Source organism: Clavelina lepadiformis, chromosome 4 (assembly GCF_947623445.1).
Source record: "Clavelina lepadiformis chromosome 4, kaClaLepa1.1, whole genome shotgun sequence".
NCBI classification, from domain to species: domain Eukaryota; kingdom Metazoa; phylum Chordata; class Ascidiacea; order Aplousobranchia; family Clavelinidae; genus Clavelina; species Clavelina lepadiformis.
In genome coordinates this window covers 19,516,888-19,537,339 of record NC_135243.1, presented here as the reverse complement: position 1 = coordinate 19,537,339, position 20,452 = coordinate 19,516,888, and the positions used below count along the sequence as shown (strand labels likewise).

The 20,452-nt window shown below is 35.1% G+C and overlaps 3 protein-coding genes across 4 annotated transcripts; 2 read left to right on the top strand and 1 right to left on the bottom strand.

Annotated features, from left to right (window-relative positions):
• Positions 1-3,877: 3,877 nt before the first annotated feature.
• On the bottom strand, positions 3,878-5,965 carry LOC143452386 (uncharacterized). The gene is made up of 6 exons (XM_076953337.1): positions 5,836-5,965; positions 5,381-5,459; positions 4,991-5,259; positions 4,635-4,850; positions 4,328-4,490; positions 3,878-4,222 (listed from the first exon to the last, which is right to left on the bottom strand). The coding sequence occupies exons 1-6, from the start codon at positions 5,861-5,863 to the stop codon at positions 4,129-4,131; spliced, it is 849 nt and encodes a 282-aa protein (XP_076809452.1). The 5' UTR covers positions 5,864-5,965; the 3' UTR covers positions 3,878-4,128.
• Positions 5,966-9,718: 3,753 nt separating this feature from the next.
• On the top strand, positions 9,719-11,100 carry LOC143452925 (uncharacterized). Of its 2 annotated transcripts, XM_076954075.1 has the most exons (3): positions 9,859-9,941; positions 10,150-10,217; positions 10,321-11,100. In XM_076954075.1, the coding sequence occupies exons 1-3, from the start codon at positions 9,874-9,876 to the stop codon at positions 11,088-11,090; spliced, it is 906 nt and encodes a 301-aa protein (XP_076810190.1). In that variant the 5' UTR covers positions 9,859-9,873; the 3' UTR covers positions 11,091-11,100. The 2 variants fall into 2 exon arrangements, 1 of the variants encoding a protein (XP_076810190.1); XR_013115120.1 differs by lacking the exon at positions 10,321-11,100 and having other exon boundaries at positions 9,719-10,066; positions 10,150-10,167.
• A 6,857-nt stretch (positions 11,101-17,957) lies between these two features.
• Positions 17,958-19,678, top strand: LOC143452648 (uncharacterized). The gene is made up of 5 exons (XM_076953693.1): positions 17,958-18,053; positions 18,175-18,443; positions 18,584-18,799; positions 18,943-19,105; positions 19,211-19,678. Exons 2-5 carry the CDS (start codon positions 18,305-18,307, stop codon positions 19,302-19,304), a joined length of 612 nt encoding a protein of 203 aa, XP_076809808.1. The 5' UTR covers positions 17,958-18,053; positions 18,175-18,304; the 3' UTR covers positions 19,305-19,678.
• The last annotated feature ends 774 nt before the right edge of the window (positions 19,679-20,452 follow it).

The window sequence follows — 20,452 nt, the reverse complement described above, 5'->3', positions numbered from 1 at the left end:
TACTTATGCATAACTACAAAATAACAGTGGGTATGACTTCAACGTGGCAGTTGTATTTTTTTCTATAGTCAGATGCGACGGCGGCGTTGACTGCACAGATGGTTCCGATGAAATAAATTGTACTTGTACTGAAAACACTTTCAAATGTTCTTGTGTCGGACTCACTTGTAATGTGCAGGAAGGATGTATTGGTATGGAAAATATCGACCATGGAAAGCTTGATTGCAAGGATGCTAGTGATGAATTTTATGTAAAAGTTTACAAACGAGTGCAATGCGGTCCCTGCGATATGACAATAATTCGATTGGATGAATCATCTAATTGTCGCTCACCATGGTGTGACAAAACTACCTGTTACGAAGTTCCCAGCTTAGAATGCTCACTTGAAACTATTGAACAATGCAACTCAACAGATGTTTTATGCACATCATTTTGCCCAGAAAATAGCTTGGACTGTAACAATATCCTACAATGTTCCGATCAAACAGAGATTTTGAATTACAACTTTTGCGATGGAAGTATTGACTGCATGGATGGCAGTGACAATGTCATTAGTGGAGTTGGTTTTAAATGCACATCGAAAGTTTCACCAGTTTCTTGTGTTATTCCGCAATGGAATCTTTACGATAACATTCCTCAATGCTTTGATAAGTCCGACTTATGCTTCAATGCAGATGGCTCTTTTAATTGCTTCAAATGTCTCGACAATCGTTTGATTATATCACCTAAGCAACTATGTGATGGTGTAATTGATTGCTACGATCTCTCCGATGAATGTCTTTGTGAGACTCCAACTTTGACAGAGTGCTTTGATATGTTTCAAACATCTGATCAGTCTGAGCAATCATGCGGTTTGAGTAAGAAAAATATTTTGATCCAAGATATTTCAAATACATTATGCTCCAACGCATCATGTACCATTAAAAAACCGAAAGTGAACGAAACAGAACTGATAGTATGCCGTACAAAATGGGGGACTTCATATGCTAAAAAATACGACGGAAGACCAGAATGCATCGATTTTATCGACGAATGTTTGTCATGTTCAAATCTTCCAGCATTCTGTAACGACACCTGTGTTTCGTTCTTTCCCATGGAAGATCGTTATTGCGATGGCTTCATAGATGAGGCATGGCATCACTTGAACAATTCAAACTGTCCTCTAGGTTTTGATGAACGAAATTGTTCAAAGAGATATAAATGCCAAGCAGGAAGAAAGATCAGTATAGACATAATGCAAAAATGCAATGGCATAGAAGACTGCAATGACGGATCTGATGAAACTGGGTGTGATGATAGACATTACTGTCTAACTACACAAGGACTCACTTCTGTTCCTAATAACTACAAGTTGGACGTTAAAGGAGACTGCATAGATGGAACATTTGTAAGAAAAGCGTTCACAAACTTATTGAACTCGTCCCAAGTTGAGTATAATACTGCAGTACCGTAGATCGGTTTCCTTTGTTCCCTACACTTTGCTTTACATAAGATTGGTTGCAATTATGTGCAGTTAAACTTATATGGAGTAAACTAAATTTATGTCTCTGTGTGTACATTTTGGAGGATTTAAAAAGCATATGACTGGTTGACTTTAATTCCGAGATTGTTTCTTTTATAGCATTAGGCCACTTGATTGTAATAACGTGTGACATTCATCCACGCTAACCAATATTTTTTATGTTTATGTTCAGACGAAAAGTTTTAATTTTGTTTCAAACTATTGCAGTTGTCATAAATGATCAAACGATGTGAATTTCGATTCAACAAAAAGCTTTTCTCATTTCAGGCGCAAACGAAGATGTACATCTAATTGATCAGTAAAATCCGGATGATTTGACAATATTTGTAATATCTAAATTGCTATCACAGAAAAGTTTTAAAGCCATCGACCTCACGCCTTGAAATTATCATTCAGCATAAGTGCTGCCAATTAACGCAATGATGATTAATAGGGCCATTTTTATTTTGACCAAAAAAAATGTTTTTGAGTTTATTTTTATCAAATTTTGAATTTATTTTGACCTAACGAGATTGCTTTATTGTAGAGGCCACAGGTCTTCCTCCAGTTACCCACACATAATATTTTGTCGATTTCAGACCCAAACGTAATATTTTGTCGAAAAGTCAAGGTTTTTTATGGATTATAAAAATTGCGTCGTGTTTTTTGGTGATAGATTTAGGTATAGCTTGTGTTATTTTGTCCTTGTGAAAAGGGCACTTTGCCTCGATTTTCTCCGCATGGTAAATTCTAATAAACAGCAAATTAAACAGGGAAGAAGTAATGTAACCCTCTTCACGCGGCATAAGGATTTTTTAAATACGTAACAATAAATAAACAATGGGCAATTTGCGATAAAAGTTACTGCTGATCCAAGTGGGCATTGTGACTTATTTCTTGCTTTTATGGGTTAATATGGTTTAATTGCGTCGCAGTTCCTGATTTACAATGCTTCCACGAGGATTTTTACAAAAATAACTCTCAAGAAACACAAAACTTAGTCAAAACCCATAATTTGACAAATTTTGACTTTATTGAAAATTTTGACTTTATTGTAAAATTTGACTTTATTTTGACCTATTAACTTCTTAGAAACAATCCCCTAGGTGCTGAAAACAACTTTATTCTTTGATTCGTGGTCAGACGAGGTCCTTAAAAATTTTTGACTTTATTGACTTTTGCGGGCCGTAATGATTATGTATTTGCAAATCAAATATGGTTCATTCTTCTGGCAGTAGTTTGGTAAATTTTCGCCAGGGTTCGATAGTTGTACAAATTGCAATAAAACAATGTCCAGCATTAAAACACCAAAATTTTTAATTGAAAAATTAATGTTTCGCTTTTAAGTCTTTCCCACCTAGAACCACACAAATATTTCAGATTTAGTCGGTTAGGTATTTTGATAAAAATATCAGGAACTGAAAAGGGTTAAACCTGCAACTTGCACAGAAACTTGGAAATGATTAAACGTTTGATAACTGGTGTTAGTCACTTGATACTCTATTGCCAACTAAAGTCAGAAGTGTAGGCAATAGGAGTTTAGCCTATGTCCAATTAGACGACATGAAGAGAAATTAACAACGTGAAGCTTCGTAATTGAATCAATTATGATTGTTATAAACATTAAAAATTCCAAAATCCAATCTCTTGCGCCCCTGTAGTTATGGTTCCTTTGGAAGGTACAGGTTACCCGTCAAACCGGTACCGTACTGGTTGCCGTGGTTGGGCAATAAGCTATCACCTATCAACCTTTTAGCAGTTAGAGCAATCTATACAGCTGTAACACTTACATACGTGATTTACAGTAGCCTAGGTATATTGCTAAGCTTATGATTTTGTTGATGTTGACTGTGATTAGCTATGACATCATAAGGCCCTTGTACATGCCAATTATCCGGTTTTTACTCAAACATTATACGAATCGGATAGATGTGTAAGAACATTTACGGTAAAATATAAAATGAAAAACTATCTTCATAGTGATAATTTTTTCCGGTGGTGACGTCATCAGGATTAAGATCTTCAGACATAAAATATTTTTGGAAAGAAAATATCAATCTGACACTGCATCGATTGCAAGACTGCGAACACGGCTTGCCACTTATACATAACACAGTTACAAAAACTTTGTCACTATGACTAGTCACGATGAAGATTGAGTGTCACATTCAACTTTTTATAACTTTTTTATTTACGACGAGTATAAAAATCACAAATGGAAAATTTGCACAATGTTAAAATCGTGATGAGGGAACATTGCACACGGATTACAAACGACAACGGTTATGCAATGCTAAGATATATTTATGGGATTATTCAATGCTATGCCGATATTTGTTTACAGTTAACCATGAGCAGTTACCATCAATACGACCAGCATGAATATATATATGTAAATTAGTAAATTCAAAACTGAAAGATCGTTGAAACAAGGACAGAAGCGATTACAGCATTTCTTGACATAACAAACCAAATGAAATATGGAGTATCACCAATGTTAAAGTATAGGAGTGACGATTTTTAAAATAATGAGATATTTTCATCTGAGTGAAATATGCAACGAACTCACTCGAGAAACGCAGAAATAACAAACAGTTTCACAGCAATACATTAAACAAATTGTCTTTTTATGGTTGAGACAGATATTTGGGCGCTTGAAGTTCGCTTGGTCCGTGGGCTAAAGTACAAATCGATCCTCTGGGACAATTTCCGTTGATCCAACTAAATTCAGCATAATGTTTCAATTATTTTGATAACTTCAATTAAAACATAAGCATATACAGTTAACTTGTATCTATTTTAATTTTAAACCAAGCGGTAACTCACCCTTCACAAATTTGGGTTTTAAACTTGAACACTGTCGAATAATCTTTCCGTTTTTCAAACAGGTTATGTGCAAAGTTGCATTGTGATCCATAAGAACATTTTCCTGTTAGAAGTAAATCTTTGCAGAATTTTGTTTTGAATTTCATGCTAAGTTCATCTGCGCCTGAAAATGCAAAAAAGTGCATTAAAATGTGTTGCGATAGAACAATTGAATGACACCCATGATTTGTTAAGCTTCATTAAAGTAAATATTTACTCACAAAAATCTGCCCTACGCTCTGCTAGAATACAAAATTTAAGAACGTACTATGTGCAAATACACATTTGTATCTCAAATTGCAGTTTCCATTTGAAGTGAAATTTTTACAAAGACGATTCTTGTAGAAAGGAGAATTCTTTTCTTCTTTGTTGTGATAAAAAGTACATTTGTCCCCATAAGGACATTTGCCAAATGCATACATATTAGTGCACGGTTTTGTTTTAAAATTAAGGACGCTTGCAGGAGGACGTCTTCCATTATTACCTAAACATGCACATTATAACATCATTATAGATGAAGCAATAATTACCGTAAACATTCCAACCTCAAAGTTATAAATTAGAGCTAGTTTGAAACAAATATTTTATCCCAAAAATATCACGGCGCACTACCTAAAAACTTACCATAGACGAAGTAACACTCCGAGCCAAAATTGCAGCTTCCAATTAAAATCCAACTTTTACTAAGACCTGTTGGTAATGCGAGATCAGTTTCGTCACATGACAAAGTGTCGTCCCAATGATTAAAATTTTCTGACGGCATAATAGACTTTTGTGCTGTGCGAGGTAAAAACTCGGGGACGGTTGGATCTAAAGTACTGACGTAATTATGTTTTTCCTCATGGATTAGGTTGCAGTTCGGTCCGAGTTCACATAGACCTTCGTCGTGATACCTGATGAATATAAACAAATTTATGTCGTTTCGTGATGTCGATTACCTCAATCATGACTTGTGCCTGATCTAACTTAACTTTAATGACAGTTTTGTGCAACTATGAAGTCATTGTCACTTACTTTGGACATAATTTACTTTTTTTGACTTTACCACCAGAGGAATATGTATGCGTCCTCTCAAACGACGTGACTGGAAAATCTATAACAAAAACGTCGTTAAAATTGACCGGAACCTGCGACCAGTTTTGTTAGACTTTGTCATTTAACAATCTATGCTAACACTCTAACGTAATAAGTGTGTTATATGACGTTTTAAAACAACTCTTTTGCGGTCTGTTATATTGCAATGTTTATGTGAGCCAAGAGCTAGCAACTTTATTTTTGATTGAATAATAATTTGAGGAAAAACTTCAACGTTTCATCACACACATCATCAAATAATTTCTACATTTGTAGGTTGTTATTGAAATTTACTGAGCTGCTATATCTATTAATACCTTGGTTCAAATCAATCCAGTTATTAAATCACATTGACAAACATGACGACTAATTTATTGACGAAAACCACAACTTACCTTGAAATTCTGATCGACCCCTTTCCATCTTTCTCCAGTAAAATTCAACAAGTGTATCACGAAAGTGGTTCTATAATTGTGTCTGAGGTCGAATCCAGTTTTCAGGGTATTTAAAGGAAAACTGTGTCTGAAAAGAACGCGCTTCCTGGAGTTAGTAAATGTTATACTTTACACCTACTATCTATCTATGGCACTTCTAAATTTTTCCTATCTTTTAGCTAGCATCGGCGAAAGGTGAAAAATTGCACCTCAATTAGTTTATTATCTCTCGTCTTTATTCTAACTCGTCCACTTGTGAGTTCGATGTTTACACTGATTAGCAACGAACAATGATTAAGTTACGTATTTTGAGTTATCGAACTGGATTATAAGGTTTCATGTGACAAAAATTAATCTTAACATTTCAGTCTCATGAAACATTGTAAATTTGAAACATCATACCTACATATTAATTATTTTAACATAAAATTAATAAAAAAGGATTTTCGCAACTAATATGGAAGTAGAGCAATGGAATATTGTGTTGCGTTAGGTGTTTTATTCACTGGTGTTTCATGCCAGTATACAGCTACACACAGATTTTAACTCGCAATTTTTTACTTGATTGTAGCAAGATATTGGCCAACCTGTGTTTATACATGGTTTATCACTATCAATCCTTGAATGTTGTACTTTTGATAAAAAGTTTTGAAATAATGTTAAAGGATAATTTCAAAGATCAGAAATATTTGGCATAAATTGTATTTTACGGAGCAGTGTAAAATTAGTTCTCACTTTTGGAGCGAGTCTTCAAACTGGATGATTTGAAAATATTATGATGATGAAACTGGATGCACAGATACATTTTAAATCCGATTCGAGACAAACAAACATTTAGAGCAGTATTTGTGCTGCCGACAAAGCATTAAGTTGAATACAGCGGCAGCATTTGTAAGAAAAGCGTTCACAAACTTATTGAACTCGTCCCAAGTTGAGTAAAATACTGCAGTACCGTAGGTCGGTTTCCTTTTTTTTGCAACTAACATATAAGTAGAGCAATGGAATGTTGTGTTGCGTTAGGTGTTTTATTTACTGGTGTTTCATGCCAGTATACAGTTACACACAGATTTTAACACGCAATTTTTTACTTGATTGTAGCAAGATATTGGCCAATCTGTGTTTATATATGGTTTATCACTATCAATCCTTGAATGTTGTACTTTTGATGAAAAGTTTTGAAATAATGTTATAATTTCAAAGATCAGAAATATTTGGCATAAATTGTATTTTACGGAGCAGTGTAAAATTAGTTCTCACTTTTTGAGCGAGTCTTCAAACTGGATGATTTAGAAATTTTGTGAAGATGAAACTGGATGCACAGATACATTTTAAATCCGATTCGAGACAAACAAGCATTTAGAGCAGTATAGGTGCTGCCGACAAAGCATTAAGTTGAATACAGCGGCAGCATTTGTAAGAAAAGTGTTCACAAACTTATTGAACTCGTCCCAAGTTGAGTATAATACTGCAGTACGGTAGATCGGTTTCCTCTGTTCGCTACACTTTGCTTTACATGAGATTGGCTGCAATTATGAGCAGTTAAACTTATATGGATTAAACTATATTTATGTCTCTGTGTGTAAGTTTTGGAGGATTTAAAAAGCATATGACTGGTTGACTTTAATTCCGATATTGTTTCTTTTATAGCATTAGGCCACTTGATTGCAATAAAGTGTGACATTCATCCACGCTAACCAATATTTTTCTGTTTAAGTTCAGACGAAAAGTTTTAAGTTTGTTTCAAACTATTGCAGTTGTCATAAATGATCAAACGATGTAAAATTCGATTCAACAAAAACCTTTAATCATTTCAGACGCAAACTAAGATGTACATCTAATTGATCAGTTAAAACCGGATGATTTGACAAACTTTGTATTATCTAAATCGCTATCACAGAAAAGTTTTAAGGCCATCGACCTCACGCCTTGAAATTATCATTCAGCATAAGTGCTGCCAAATAACGCAATGATGATTATGTATTTTCAAATCAAATATGGTTCATTCTTCTGGCAGTAGTTTGGTAAATTTTCGCCATTGTTCGATAGTTGTACAAATTGAATTAAAACAATGTCCAGCATTGAAATACCAAAATTTTTAATTGAAAAATTATTGTTTCGCTTTTAAGTCTTTCCCACCTAGAACCACACAATTATTTCAGAATTAGTCGGTTAGGTATTTTGATAAAAATATCAGGAACTGAAAAGGGTTAAACCTGAAACTTGTCAAGAAACTTGGAAATGATTAAACGTTTGATAAATAGTAATAGTCAATTGATACTCTATTGCCAACTAAAGTCAGAAGTGTAGGTAATAGGAGTTTAGCCTATGTCCAATTAGACGAAAAGGAGAGAAATTAACAACGTGAAGCTTCGTAATTTCATCAATTAGGATTGTTATAAACATTAAAAATTCCAAAATCCAATCTCTTGCCCCCCTGTAGTTATGGTTCCTTAGGAAGGTACAGGTTACCCGTCAAACCGGTACCGTACTGGTTGCCGTGGTTGGGCAATAAGCTATCACCTATCAACCTATTAGCAGTTAGAGCAATCTATATAGCTGTAACACTTACATACGTGATTTACAGTAGGTATTGCTAAGCTTATGATTTTGTTGATGTTGACTGTGATTACCTATGACTTCATAAAGCCCTTGTACATGACAATTATCTGGTTTTTACTCAAACATTATACGAATCGGATACATGTGTAAGAACATTTACGGTAAAATATAAAATGAAAAATTATCTTCATAGTGATAATTTTTTCCGGTGGAGACGTCATCAGGATTAAAATCTTCAGCCATGAAATATTTTTGGAAAGAAAATATCAATCTGACACTGCATCGATTGCAAGACTGCGAACACGGCTTGCCACTTATACATAACACAGTTATAAAAACTTTGTCACTATGACTAGTCACGATGAAGATTGAGTGTCACATTCAACTTTTTATAACTTTTTTATTTACGACGAGTATAAAAATCACAAATGGAAAATTTGCACAATGTTAAAATCGTGATGAGGGAACATTGTACACGGATCACAACCGCACCGGTTATGCAATACTAAGATATATTTATGGGATTATTCAATGCTATGCCGATATTTGTTTACAGTTAACCATGAGCAGTTACCATCAATACGACCAGCATGAATATATATATGTAAATTAGTAAATTCAAAACTGAAAATTCGTTGAAACAAGGACAGAAGCGATTACAGCATTTCTTGACAAAACAAACCAAATGAAATATGGAATATCACCCACTGTTGAAGTATAGGAGTGACGACTTTTAAAAGAATGAGATACTTTCATCTGCGTGAAATATGCAACGAACTCTCTCGAGAAACGCAGAAATAACAAACAGTTTCACAGCAATACATTGAAGAAATTGTCTTTTTATGGTTGAGACAGATATTTGGGCGCTTGAATTTCGCTTGGTCCGTGGGCTAAAGTACAAATCGATCCTCTGGGACAATTTCCGTTGATCCAACCAAAGAGATTTAAACACATGAGTAGAAACTTCTCTTTTGCGCATGACGTCATGTTTGTTTCTTTTATTCTCTTGGAGCATATTCTACTTTCTCCACGGTCACGGTTCACTACATAACAATAAACATGCAGACGACGACAATGATTTTCAGATCTGTTTGCTGCTGGAAGAGATTAGTCTTATTATTACGGTGCAGTTATTGGGATCCATTGGGTGTTAAATTTAATTGAAATTAATTAATGAAATCAGATGAGAGTTTTAGGTTCAGCAATTAACTTAGTTTCAGTTCCTTGAACTGATAATGCTGCTGTTTTGTATCAAGGCATGGCTTAGCCTACTTCAGTTGCGCGGGAAGATTTTTTCGTTCCCCACATTTCTCTTCGACCAGGCAATTAGCAACTAAACTCATTAGCATAGGCCTTATGTTGCAGGTGTTGTGTCATTAAAATAGGCTACTGGAAGTCTGATTTCAGATCTTGTTATTGTGGTGCAGTTGTTGAGATCTAATGGATGTCAATTTGAAGTTAATTATTGAAATAGATTGTGACCCAGAAGACGATGCAGCAAACTTCATGTAAGATACGATATGCCTATTAATCAATTAGCCAACTGCTGTTGAGCTTGTCCTGTATGGCGGTCACCCAGAGCGTACGTTCTCGCCAATTTATAATAAACAGCCAAGCAAAACAACAAATTAATGTAAGTCGTAACGAATATTTGAAGAAATGCTGTACTGATATATTGATGTCATTTAATCTGATAATGAAAATATTTATTTGCAGATGTGGACAATGTTTGCATAACTGCGCAAGTAATGAAACTTTGCTGGCTCATCAAAAAACTGCTCACGGTATATTTGTTTTTTGTTTGAAACTTATTTCATTTGGAGCTCTATCATTGGCAGATTCCGATTAAAAAAATCAAACAAACTTAATTTTACACTTGTCTTGCAGAATCTTCTTGCAATAATGTTACAAGAGAAAAGCTGATGGAATGGTGGGAAACAGTGGGTGGCGTTAAAACAGATCTAACTGCAGATGCGGTTAACTATTTAATGAAGCTATTTTCTTCGTACAGTTCACCGGATGAACTGTTTCATAAATTCTCCTGTGATGGAATTACGTGCATCCCATCACTATTTTTCTTGCCAAGAAAATTGTCACTATGTTTAACACGAAAATTGTTTGATGTATTTTTATCACACGTTACCACTGTTGCACACAACAAAAAGGGGAAACACTTGACATTACACAAGTTAACCCGAGACGAAGAATTCATAATTCAGTACATAGGTGGTTATATTTTGCAGAAACTCACTAAGCGCTGTATAAATCCGAGAGAAATAGATCTATTGTCTTGTTTAACTGATTATAGTAATGAAACCACTAATAGTTCCTTGATTTCCGCTTTAAATAATAACAATTATGGACATCTTACAGTTCCAGCGAAATCACTAGTGAAATTGTTGATGTATGTAGAAAGTGTCTTTAGGAAACAAGACATAAAGGAGCACATCATGGAAAGTTGCATGTCTTCTTTGAGTGTTTGTAACATAAAAGATATATTTGAAAATCTTGTTTTTGATGAATGTTTGCAAAAATTGTGCATGAAAATATGTAAATTTTACGTGAAGATTAGATGCTATCAAAAAGCCAATCATTTAAATTCAGTACTGCATGTAACCTCTGATCAAAATGTAAGTCTGAGAAAATCATTAAAATGAATGTACATTACATAGTTGTCTTCTTACATGTACTTCGTCAGTTTTAGCTCAAGAAGGATTAAGTGTTACTGTATTGCACAAGCAGACTGTCAAAACACTCGAAATCAAGTTATTTTTTTCGCTTCGGCGTTGGATCATCGCAAACATCACCATGTTTCCAGTCAATAACGTGATTTACATTTGACCCCTTAAGTGACTTGATATTCTTTTTGCACATTATCACATTTTCAAATTGTGCATATTGGTGAATATCAGGCACTTCATTTCGACGGCCAGTTTGTCTCATATGACCGAAATAGGCCTCCAATGGGTCTTGGTTTAAGCGCTTAGTTAAGACGTATGAACCTTCTGGGCTGTTCTCCAACAAGAATTTCACCAATTCAGCAATGGCCATGGATGTGGAAACTAAACCGTCGTAGGTTTGATGGCTCAGAAACTGCTTTGACTGTTCGGAAACGGACCCAGTTAAACTGCTTTTCCATTGTTTTAACTCTGAAAGGAATGTATTAAGCCATTTCAGACGAGGATCATCAATCGTTGTATATGGTTTCAAGTCTGGGTTGTATGAATAATTTAATCTGGTGTTCATGAGGTCAAACCACTTATTCATCAAACCAGCAAACCACGCACTCATCTTCATTTCTTCTCCACCACGACTCTTCATTAAACTGGAGACAGTTCCAGAGAGCAATTGTGCGGCATAGCAAACCCGCATTTTTGCGTAACTCTTATGGGAAAAATGGCCATCAGTCAACTTGCAACTTCTCAACTCTGAACTTTCAAATAGGTAGGGAACATGGCAAAAATGCTCCCACAAAATGAAATGTTGATTGTACTTCATCATTCTAGCTCCACCTGGACGGCTGGATCTCACACAGTTACAGGCTGTCTTCAGCAAGTGTGGAGGGTCACTAATCAAATAAATAGGCATTTCTGGCTGATAAATATTAATGCACTTGTAGGGGACGGTCAAATTGGAATTATTGAGCAATTGGAACAATTTTCGATTGCAGGATGCACCATCAGCAACAAGTGCTAAGACTGTAAAACCACATCCGGCCAAGGGTTCAACCACTTCCCAGAACATGCTAACCAAGTGAAATGCCTTTGTATTCTTGGTGGCATAAAAGACAATAGGCCGGGAAAAATTGCTGAGGATACTCCTACCATAAAATTGTAGGGCATGTGTGGCAGGAGCTTCATTATTGTATTGTCTGTCGACACCCAGATCAACAAATCCTATTATTCGGTCTGTTGCTGCATTATACACAATATTTTCTTTCACTGTAAACAAAATAAGCAACAGGCTATATCTCGTGCATATACAGTTAATAACTTGTGTCATTGTTTTGTCATAAAGCATGAATAAGAATCTTACACAGTGTGATTAATAGTGTTAAAAATACCAAGAAAAGTTTCACCTTTCATTTCATCGATTGATATAACGAGAAATCGTTCATGTGATGCTAGACTGAGACTTTTGGATTTCAGTTCTTCTAAAACATTATCTTGAATGCCAGGTGCAGTGCAGTAAACGTTTCTGAAAACAGTACAAAAGTGAGCAAGTGAAACAATTGCTCGTAAGTAGCTAGTAGTAGCCAAATTGCAGAGAACAGAACCCATACGCTACCGATAGTCATTTAGGGTGCGTGAGCTTGGTAGTCGTAAAATGCCACTTTGTCGTAATTCTTCATAGGCACTTTTACTTTTAGCAGCTAGACTCAAACAGAATCTATAAAGAAAATTGCAAGGGTTGATTTTAGCACGCTTTTACGAAATAAACAAAAAATTGAGGTCAACTGAACTTAAAACATGTTGATATCTTTACACCAATTACTTCAGTAGTTTATTACTCAAGGGGACCTAAACCTACTTTATTAACTCAGGGTGATATCTTTCCCCATTTCTTTTCATACTATTTAGCTTTTGCTGCTCTTTCCAAAAGATTGAGCAGAAGTTATCAATTTTATCCTCATCTTGAGCTAAAAAAAATGTATGATATTTACGTAAACTTCACAAAAACACACGACACAAAAAAGACTGAGTTATATGCATTGTGTAGGTGCATCACATTACATTTGTAGCTTCATTAGAATAGTTATAAGTAACATATTCTGGATTACCAGCTTTGTAATCGGTATGATACCTGCTTTAACAATGGCTGTCATGTCATCTGACATAATTTTATCTACCTCCACTTGCACCGTATCATCAGCTAACAGAGTCGAAACCTTAGCTTCCAATTCTCTAATGCTAATAAAGATTTACTTCATAACAACAAGACTATCTTAAATAATACTGTTTTATTTCTATCTTCTGGCCTTGCTCAACCTACATATAGTTAAGTGTAAAAAGCACAGCTACTGACACTGACAACCTTGCGAATGAGACTATTACTAATAGGATTACGAAGTGCAATATCACCAAATTTCATTAGCAGTAAAGGTGGAGGTAATTCGAGATGGTAGGTTAAATGTTGGCTGCGCTGATCGTTTTAAAGGTTGATCTTTAACCATATGGTAATAATTTAGCCTTTTCTGGTTGAGCCGTCCCTCCTTTTCATCTACATTACAACAAATCCTGCACTGACCACTTTCCTTGAGAAAAAGTTCACAACTTGCATTTCTAACAACAAGAAATTTGGTTCATTTAACAAGAAAAGTCACAAAATATGCCTAAGATACGGTGTACACTTTAAGTGCAATGCATTATCAGTGTTACCAAAAATAAGTAAGTATATGGTCAGCGGTGGGATTGAAATATGTTAAAATTTCCTTCTCTCACTAGCAGCATGCCATATTGACCCGTTACCGACATACACATAGGCTTATACATATGCTTGTTAACAAACAGTTCGCAGATGTCATTAAAATTCCAAGAACCGGTTCGCACGAACCGGCTGAATCCCACCACTCTATATGATTCATTCAATGTTAAATAATGATGAATTTCATTTATGTAACAAATGCAATAGGCACAATTGAAAAACTAGTTTCACCTGTATGCAAGTTTCCTAACTGTTGGTGCATTTTCAGAACTGAATGGTGTCATAGGTTTGGTGGTCATGTGTGGCAGGCCACTTCCAGAATTATACAATCCAGAACATATTGAAAACGATTCAATATCTTTTATGGTGCCGTGTAGTGTTTGAGTAGTTATGTCCAGGGAGTAAATACAACTTGAGCGAGGTGCTTTCCAGCCATAATAGCATATCCTTAATGACATGTCATATAATACTCCAATCGAGTATTTAGGTTGATCACAGCCATCATAAAAAGAAAAAACAAGATTTTTGTTTTCAAATGACCTCTGCCAACCTTCCGGCAAGCGAGCAGATTTCAAGGACGCAACAGATTTGAAATGTACTTTTGTTTCAAAGATACGCTTCTTCGGCGGCTTTCTTGAATGTACCTGCGCCAAAGTCAGCTTAGGCAAAGACAAAGTGGGTACTGCTCCTTCACGTAATTCTTTACGGGAACCCTCTGCAAAAAAACTCTTATTTGTGCATACATGAACATTTTCAATTTTGATACTTGTAATGGTACATATATTAATCTGAAACCACAGTGAAGGTTTGCACTAATAGCTTGTTACAGATGCAGTGGTATGCTGTGCTCACTCGCTAGTAAATTTAATGAAGTTCTGCATCAAACCATCTCATGGAAAACAAACACTGCATCAAACGCTAGATATGCCATTACATTAAATATCTTTCCTCAATACACTAGTTACACTACATGTAAGTGTATGTAAAACAAATTTTACTTAAAACAATGTCAGATCTTTCAAAATGCACTTCACACATTTTCACAGCATCTCGAGCAAATAGATTTTTTATGTGCTTGTCGCTTCTGCAAGCCAGCACGATACACTCTAACCTTTCTGCCCAGCTTTCCTTCTCCTTTTTACAAATTTTCTCGAAGGTATCTTAAACAGAGTCACGGCAGGTGACCTGTTGTTGCACATTGGTAAACAGCACAAGTTTGCCATTATTTCAGACTATTTAGCTTATTTCAATAACTCAAAGCCTGCAACATAAGACCTGTACTATTGAGTCTTAATCTGTAAAGTTTTTATTCTGCGCGTGGAGCGTAATTTTATGCGCAGATGAAACAATACAATATGACTCGGTCTATCTAAATTTTTCATCCATTCATTTTATTTTTACCTTAAATGTGGTGAACGAAAAAATCTTCCCGCGCAACTCAAGTAGGCTAAGCCATGCCTTGATACAAAACAGCAGCATTATCAGTTCAAGGAACTGAAACTAAGTTAATTGCTGAACCTAAAACTCTCACCTGATTTCATTAATTAATTTCAATTAAAATTAACACCTATTGGATCCCAACAACTGCACCGTAATAATAAGACTAATCTGTTCCAGCAGCAAACAGATCTGAAAATCATTGTCGTCGTCTGCATGTTTATTGTTATGTAGTGAACCGTGACCGTGGAGAAAGTAGAATATGCTCCAAGAGAATAAAAGAAACAAACATGACGTCATGCGCAAAAGAGAAGTTTCTACTCATGTGTTTAAATCTCTTTGATCCAACTAAATTCAGCATAATGTTTCAATTAGTTTGATAACTTCAATTAAAACATAAGCATATACAGTTAACTTGTATCTATTTTAATTTCAAACCAAGCAGTTAACCTACCCTTCACAAATTTGGGTTTTAAACTTGAACACTGTCGAATAATCTTTCCGTTTTTCAAACAGGTTATGGGCAAAGTTGCACTGTGGTCCATAAGAACATTTTCCTGTTAGAAGTAAATCTTTGCAGAATTTTGTTTTGATTTTCACGCTAAGTTCATCTGAGCCTGAAAATGCAAAAAATGCATTGTAATGAGTTGCGATAGAACAAATGAATGACACCCATGATTTGTTAAGCTTCATTAAAGTAAATATTTACTCACAAAAATCTGCCCTACGCTCTACTAGAATACAAAATTTAAGAACGTACTATGTGCAAATACACATTTGTATCTCAAATTGCCGTTTCCATTTGAAGTGAAATTTTTACAAAGACGATTCTTGTAGAAAGGAAAATTCTTTTCTTCTTTGTTGTGATAAAAAGTACATTTGTCCCCATAAGGACATTTGCCAAATGCATACATATTAGTGCACGGTTTTGTTTTAAAATTAAGGACGCTTGCAGGAGGACGTCTTCCATTATTACCTAAACATGCACATTATAACATCATTATAGATGAAGCAATAATTACCGTAAACATTCCAAACTCAAAGTTATAAATTAGAGCTAGTTTGAAACAAATATTTTATCCAAAAAATATCACGGCGCACACCCCAAAAACTTACTATAGACGAAGTAACACTCCGAGTCAAAATTGCAGCTTCCAATTAAAATCCAACTTTTACTAAGACCTGTTGGTAATGCGAGATCAGTTTCGTCACATGACAAAGTGTCGTCCCAATGATTAAAATTTTCTGACGGCATAAAAGAGTTTTGTGCTGTTCGAGGTAAAAACTCGGGGACGGTTGGATCTAAAGTACTGACGTAATTATGTTTTTTCTCATGGATTAGGTTGCAGTTCGGTCCGAGTTCACATAGACCTTCGTCGTGATACCTGATAAATATAAACAAATTTATGTCGTTTCGTGATGTCGATTACCTCAATGTAAAATTCAACAAGTGTATCACGAAAGTGGTTCTATAATTGTGTCTGAGGTCGAATCCAGTTTTCAGGGTATTTAAAGGAAAACTGTGTCTGATAAGAACGCGATTCCTGGAGTTAGTAAATGTTATACTTTACACCTACTATCTATCTATGGCACTTCTAAATATTTCTTATCACTTACGTAGCATCGGCGAAAGGTGAAAAATTGCACCTCAATTAATTTTTTATCTCTCACAGAACACAGATTGGCCAATATCTTGCTACAATGAAGTAAAAACTTGCGTGTTAAAATCTGTGTGTAACTGTATACTGGCATGAAACACCAGTGAATAAAACACCTAACGCAACTCAATATTCCATTGCTTTACTTCTATGTTAGTTGCGAAAATCCTTTTTTGGTTAATTTTATGTTAAAATAATTAATATGTAGGTATGTTGTTTCAAATTTACGATGTTTCATGAGACTGAAATGTTAAGATTATTTTTTGTCACATGAAAACATATAATCTAGTTCGGTAACTCAAAATATATAATCATTGTTCGCTGCTAATCAGTGTAAACATCGAACTCACAAGTGGACGAGTTAGAATAAAGACGAGAGATAAAAAACTAATTGAGGTGCAATTTTTCCCCTTTCGCCGATGCTACGTAAAAGATAGGAAAAATTTAGAAGTGCCATAGATAGATAGTAGGTGTAAAGTATAACATTTACTAACTCCAGGAATCGCGTTCTTATCAGACACAGTTTTCCTTTAAATACCCTGAAAACTGGATTCGACCTCAGACACAATTATAGAACCACTTTCGTGATACACTTGTTGAATTTTACTGGAGAAAGATGGAAAGGGTTGATCAGAATTTCAAAGTAAGTTGTGGTTTTCGTCAATAAACTAGTCGTCATGTTTGTCAATGTGATGTTATAACTGGTTTGATTGCAACCAAGGTATCAATAGATATAGCAGCTGAGTAAATTTCAATAACAACCTACAAATGTAGAAATTATTTGATGATGCGTGTGATGAAACGTTGAAGTTTTTCCTCAAATTATTACTCAATCAAAAATAAAGTTACTAGCTCTTGGCTCACATAAACATTGCAATATAACAGACCGCAAAAGAGTTGTTTTAAAGCGTCATATAACACACTTATTAGTACGTTAGAGTGTTAGCATAGATTGTTAAATGACAAAGTCTAACAAAATTGGTCGCAGGTTCCGGTCAATTTTAATGACGTTTTTGTTATAGATTTTCCAGTCACGTCGTTTGAAAGGACGCATACATATTCCTCTGGTTGTAAAGTCAAAAAGAATAAATTATGTCCAAAGTAAGTGACCTTGACTTCATAGTTGCATAAGACTGTCACTAGAGTTAAGTTAGATCAGGCACAAGTCATGATTGAGGTAATCGACATCACGAAACGACGTAAATTTGTTTATATTTATCAGGTATCACGACGAAGGTCTATGTGAACTCGGACCGAACTGCAACCTAATCCATGAGGAAAAACATAATTACGTCAGTACTTTAGATCCTACAGTCCCCGAGTTTTTACCTCGCACAGCACAAAAGTCTATTATGCCGTCAGAAAATTTTAATCATTGGGACGACACTTTGTCATGTGACGAAACTGATCTCGCATTACCAACAGGTCTTAGTAAAAGTTGGATTTTAATTGGAAGCTGCAATTTTGACTCGGAGTGTTACTTCGTCTATAGTAAGTTTTTGGGGTGTGCGCTGTGATATTTTTTGGATAAAATATTTGTTTCAAACTAGCTCTAATTTATAACTTTGAGTTTGGAATGTTTACGGTAATTATTGCTTCATCTATAATGATGTTATAATGTGCATGTTTAGGTAATAATGGAAGACGTCCTCCTGCAAGCGTCCTTAATTTTAAAACAAAACCGTGCACTAATATGTATGCATTTGGCAAATGTCCTTATGGGGACAAATGTACTTTTTATCACAACAAAGAAGAAAAGAATTTTCCTTTCTACAAGAATCGTCTTTGTAAAAATTTCACTTCAAATGGAAACTGCAATTTGAGATACAAATGTGTATTTGCACATAGTACGTTCTTAACTTTTGTACTCTAGTAGAGCGTAGGGCAGATTTTTGTGAGTAAATATTTACTTTAATGAAGCTTAACAAATCATGGGTGTCATTCAATTGTTCTATCGCAACACATTTCAATGCATTTTTTGCATTTTCAGGCGCAGATGAACTTAGCATGAAATTCAAAACAAAATTCTGCAAAGATTTACTTATAACAGGAAAATGTTCTTATGGACCACAGTGCAACTTTGCCCATAACCTGTTTGAAAAACGGAAAGATTATTCGACAGTGTTCAAGTTTAAAACCCAAATTTGTGAAGGGTAAGTTACCGCTTGGTTTAAAATTAAAATAGATACAAGTTAACTGTATATGCTTATGTTTTAATTGAAGTTATCAAACTAATTGAAACATTATGCTGAATTTAGTTGGATCAACGGAAATTGTCCCAGAGGATCGATTTGTGCTTTAGCCCACGGACCAAGCGAACTTCAAGCGCCCAAATATCTGTCTCAACCATAAAAAGACATTTTGTTCAATGTATTGCTGTGAAACTGTTTGTTATTTCTGCGTTTCTCGAGTGAGTTCGTTGCATATTTCACGCAGATGAAAATATCTCATTATTTTAAAAGTCGTCACTCCTATACTTCAACAGTGGGAGATATTCCGTATTTCATTTGGTTTGTTATGTCAAGAAATGCTGTAATCGCTTCTGTCCTTGTTTCAACGAATTTTCAGTTTTGAATTTACTAATTTACATATATATATCCATGCTGGTCGTATTGATGGTAACTGCTCATGGTTAACTGTAAACAAATATCGGCATAGCATTGAATAATCCCATAAATATATCTTAGTACTGCATAAACCGTGCCGTTGTAATCCATGTACAATGTTCCCTCATCAAGATTTTAACATTGTGCAAGTTTTCCAATTGTAATTTTTATACTCGTCGTAAATAAAAAAGTTGTTTCTGTGACGTGATACTTCATAAATGATTAGTTAGTTGCAAGATTTTGCTAGTATTGCAGGTTCAACACCTCGCCCAGTCCGTTAATGCAGTTGTGGTGGTCTGGGCAATTGCACCTTAGCTCGTCATGTTATATGCTACCTGGCCAGTGCTGGTTGGTTTACGATAACGCGAATATTGAAATTGTCGCGGACGTTTCCTTGTTGCCTAGACTACCAGGTACTTTCCTTGAATAACGACCGGACTGCCTAGCCGAATTCTCTCATTTACTCATCGAACATGGATGTTTTGAAAACGGTATAAACAACTCAATATTGGAGGCACATCTTTATGAAATCTTACAGCCAGGATTTACAGATATGACTAATCGCACTGTATATCGCCCAAACCTCAGAACAAAACAGGTCGAATAAAACATTTGCATTTACATAATTTCGTCATTATCGCTATTTCTGACTGCCTTGTAAAAGCTTATATACTTCAACACTAACTTTTATACAAATATATTAAAAGTGTGATCAATGTGTCATACGCACCACCGTGCAACTTATGCTTTAAAATGCAAATATGGTGAATACGTTGCTCTATAACAACCAACAATAAGCTAGTTATAAAAAGTTGAATGTGACACTCAATCTTCATCGTGACTAGTCATAGTGACAATTTTTTTTTAACAATTTTATGTATAAGTGGCAAGCCT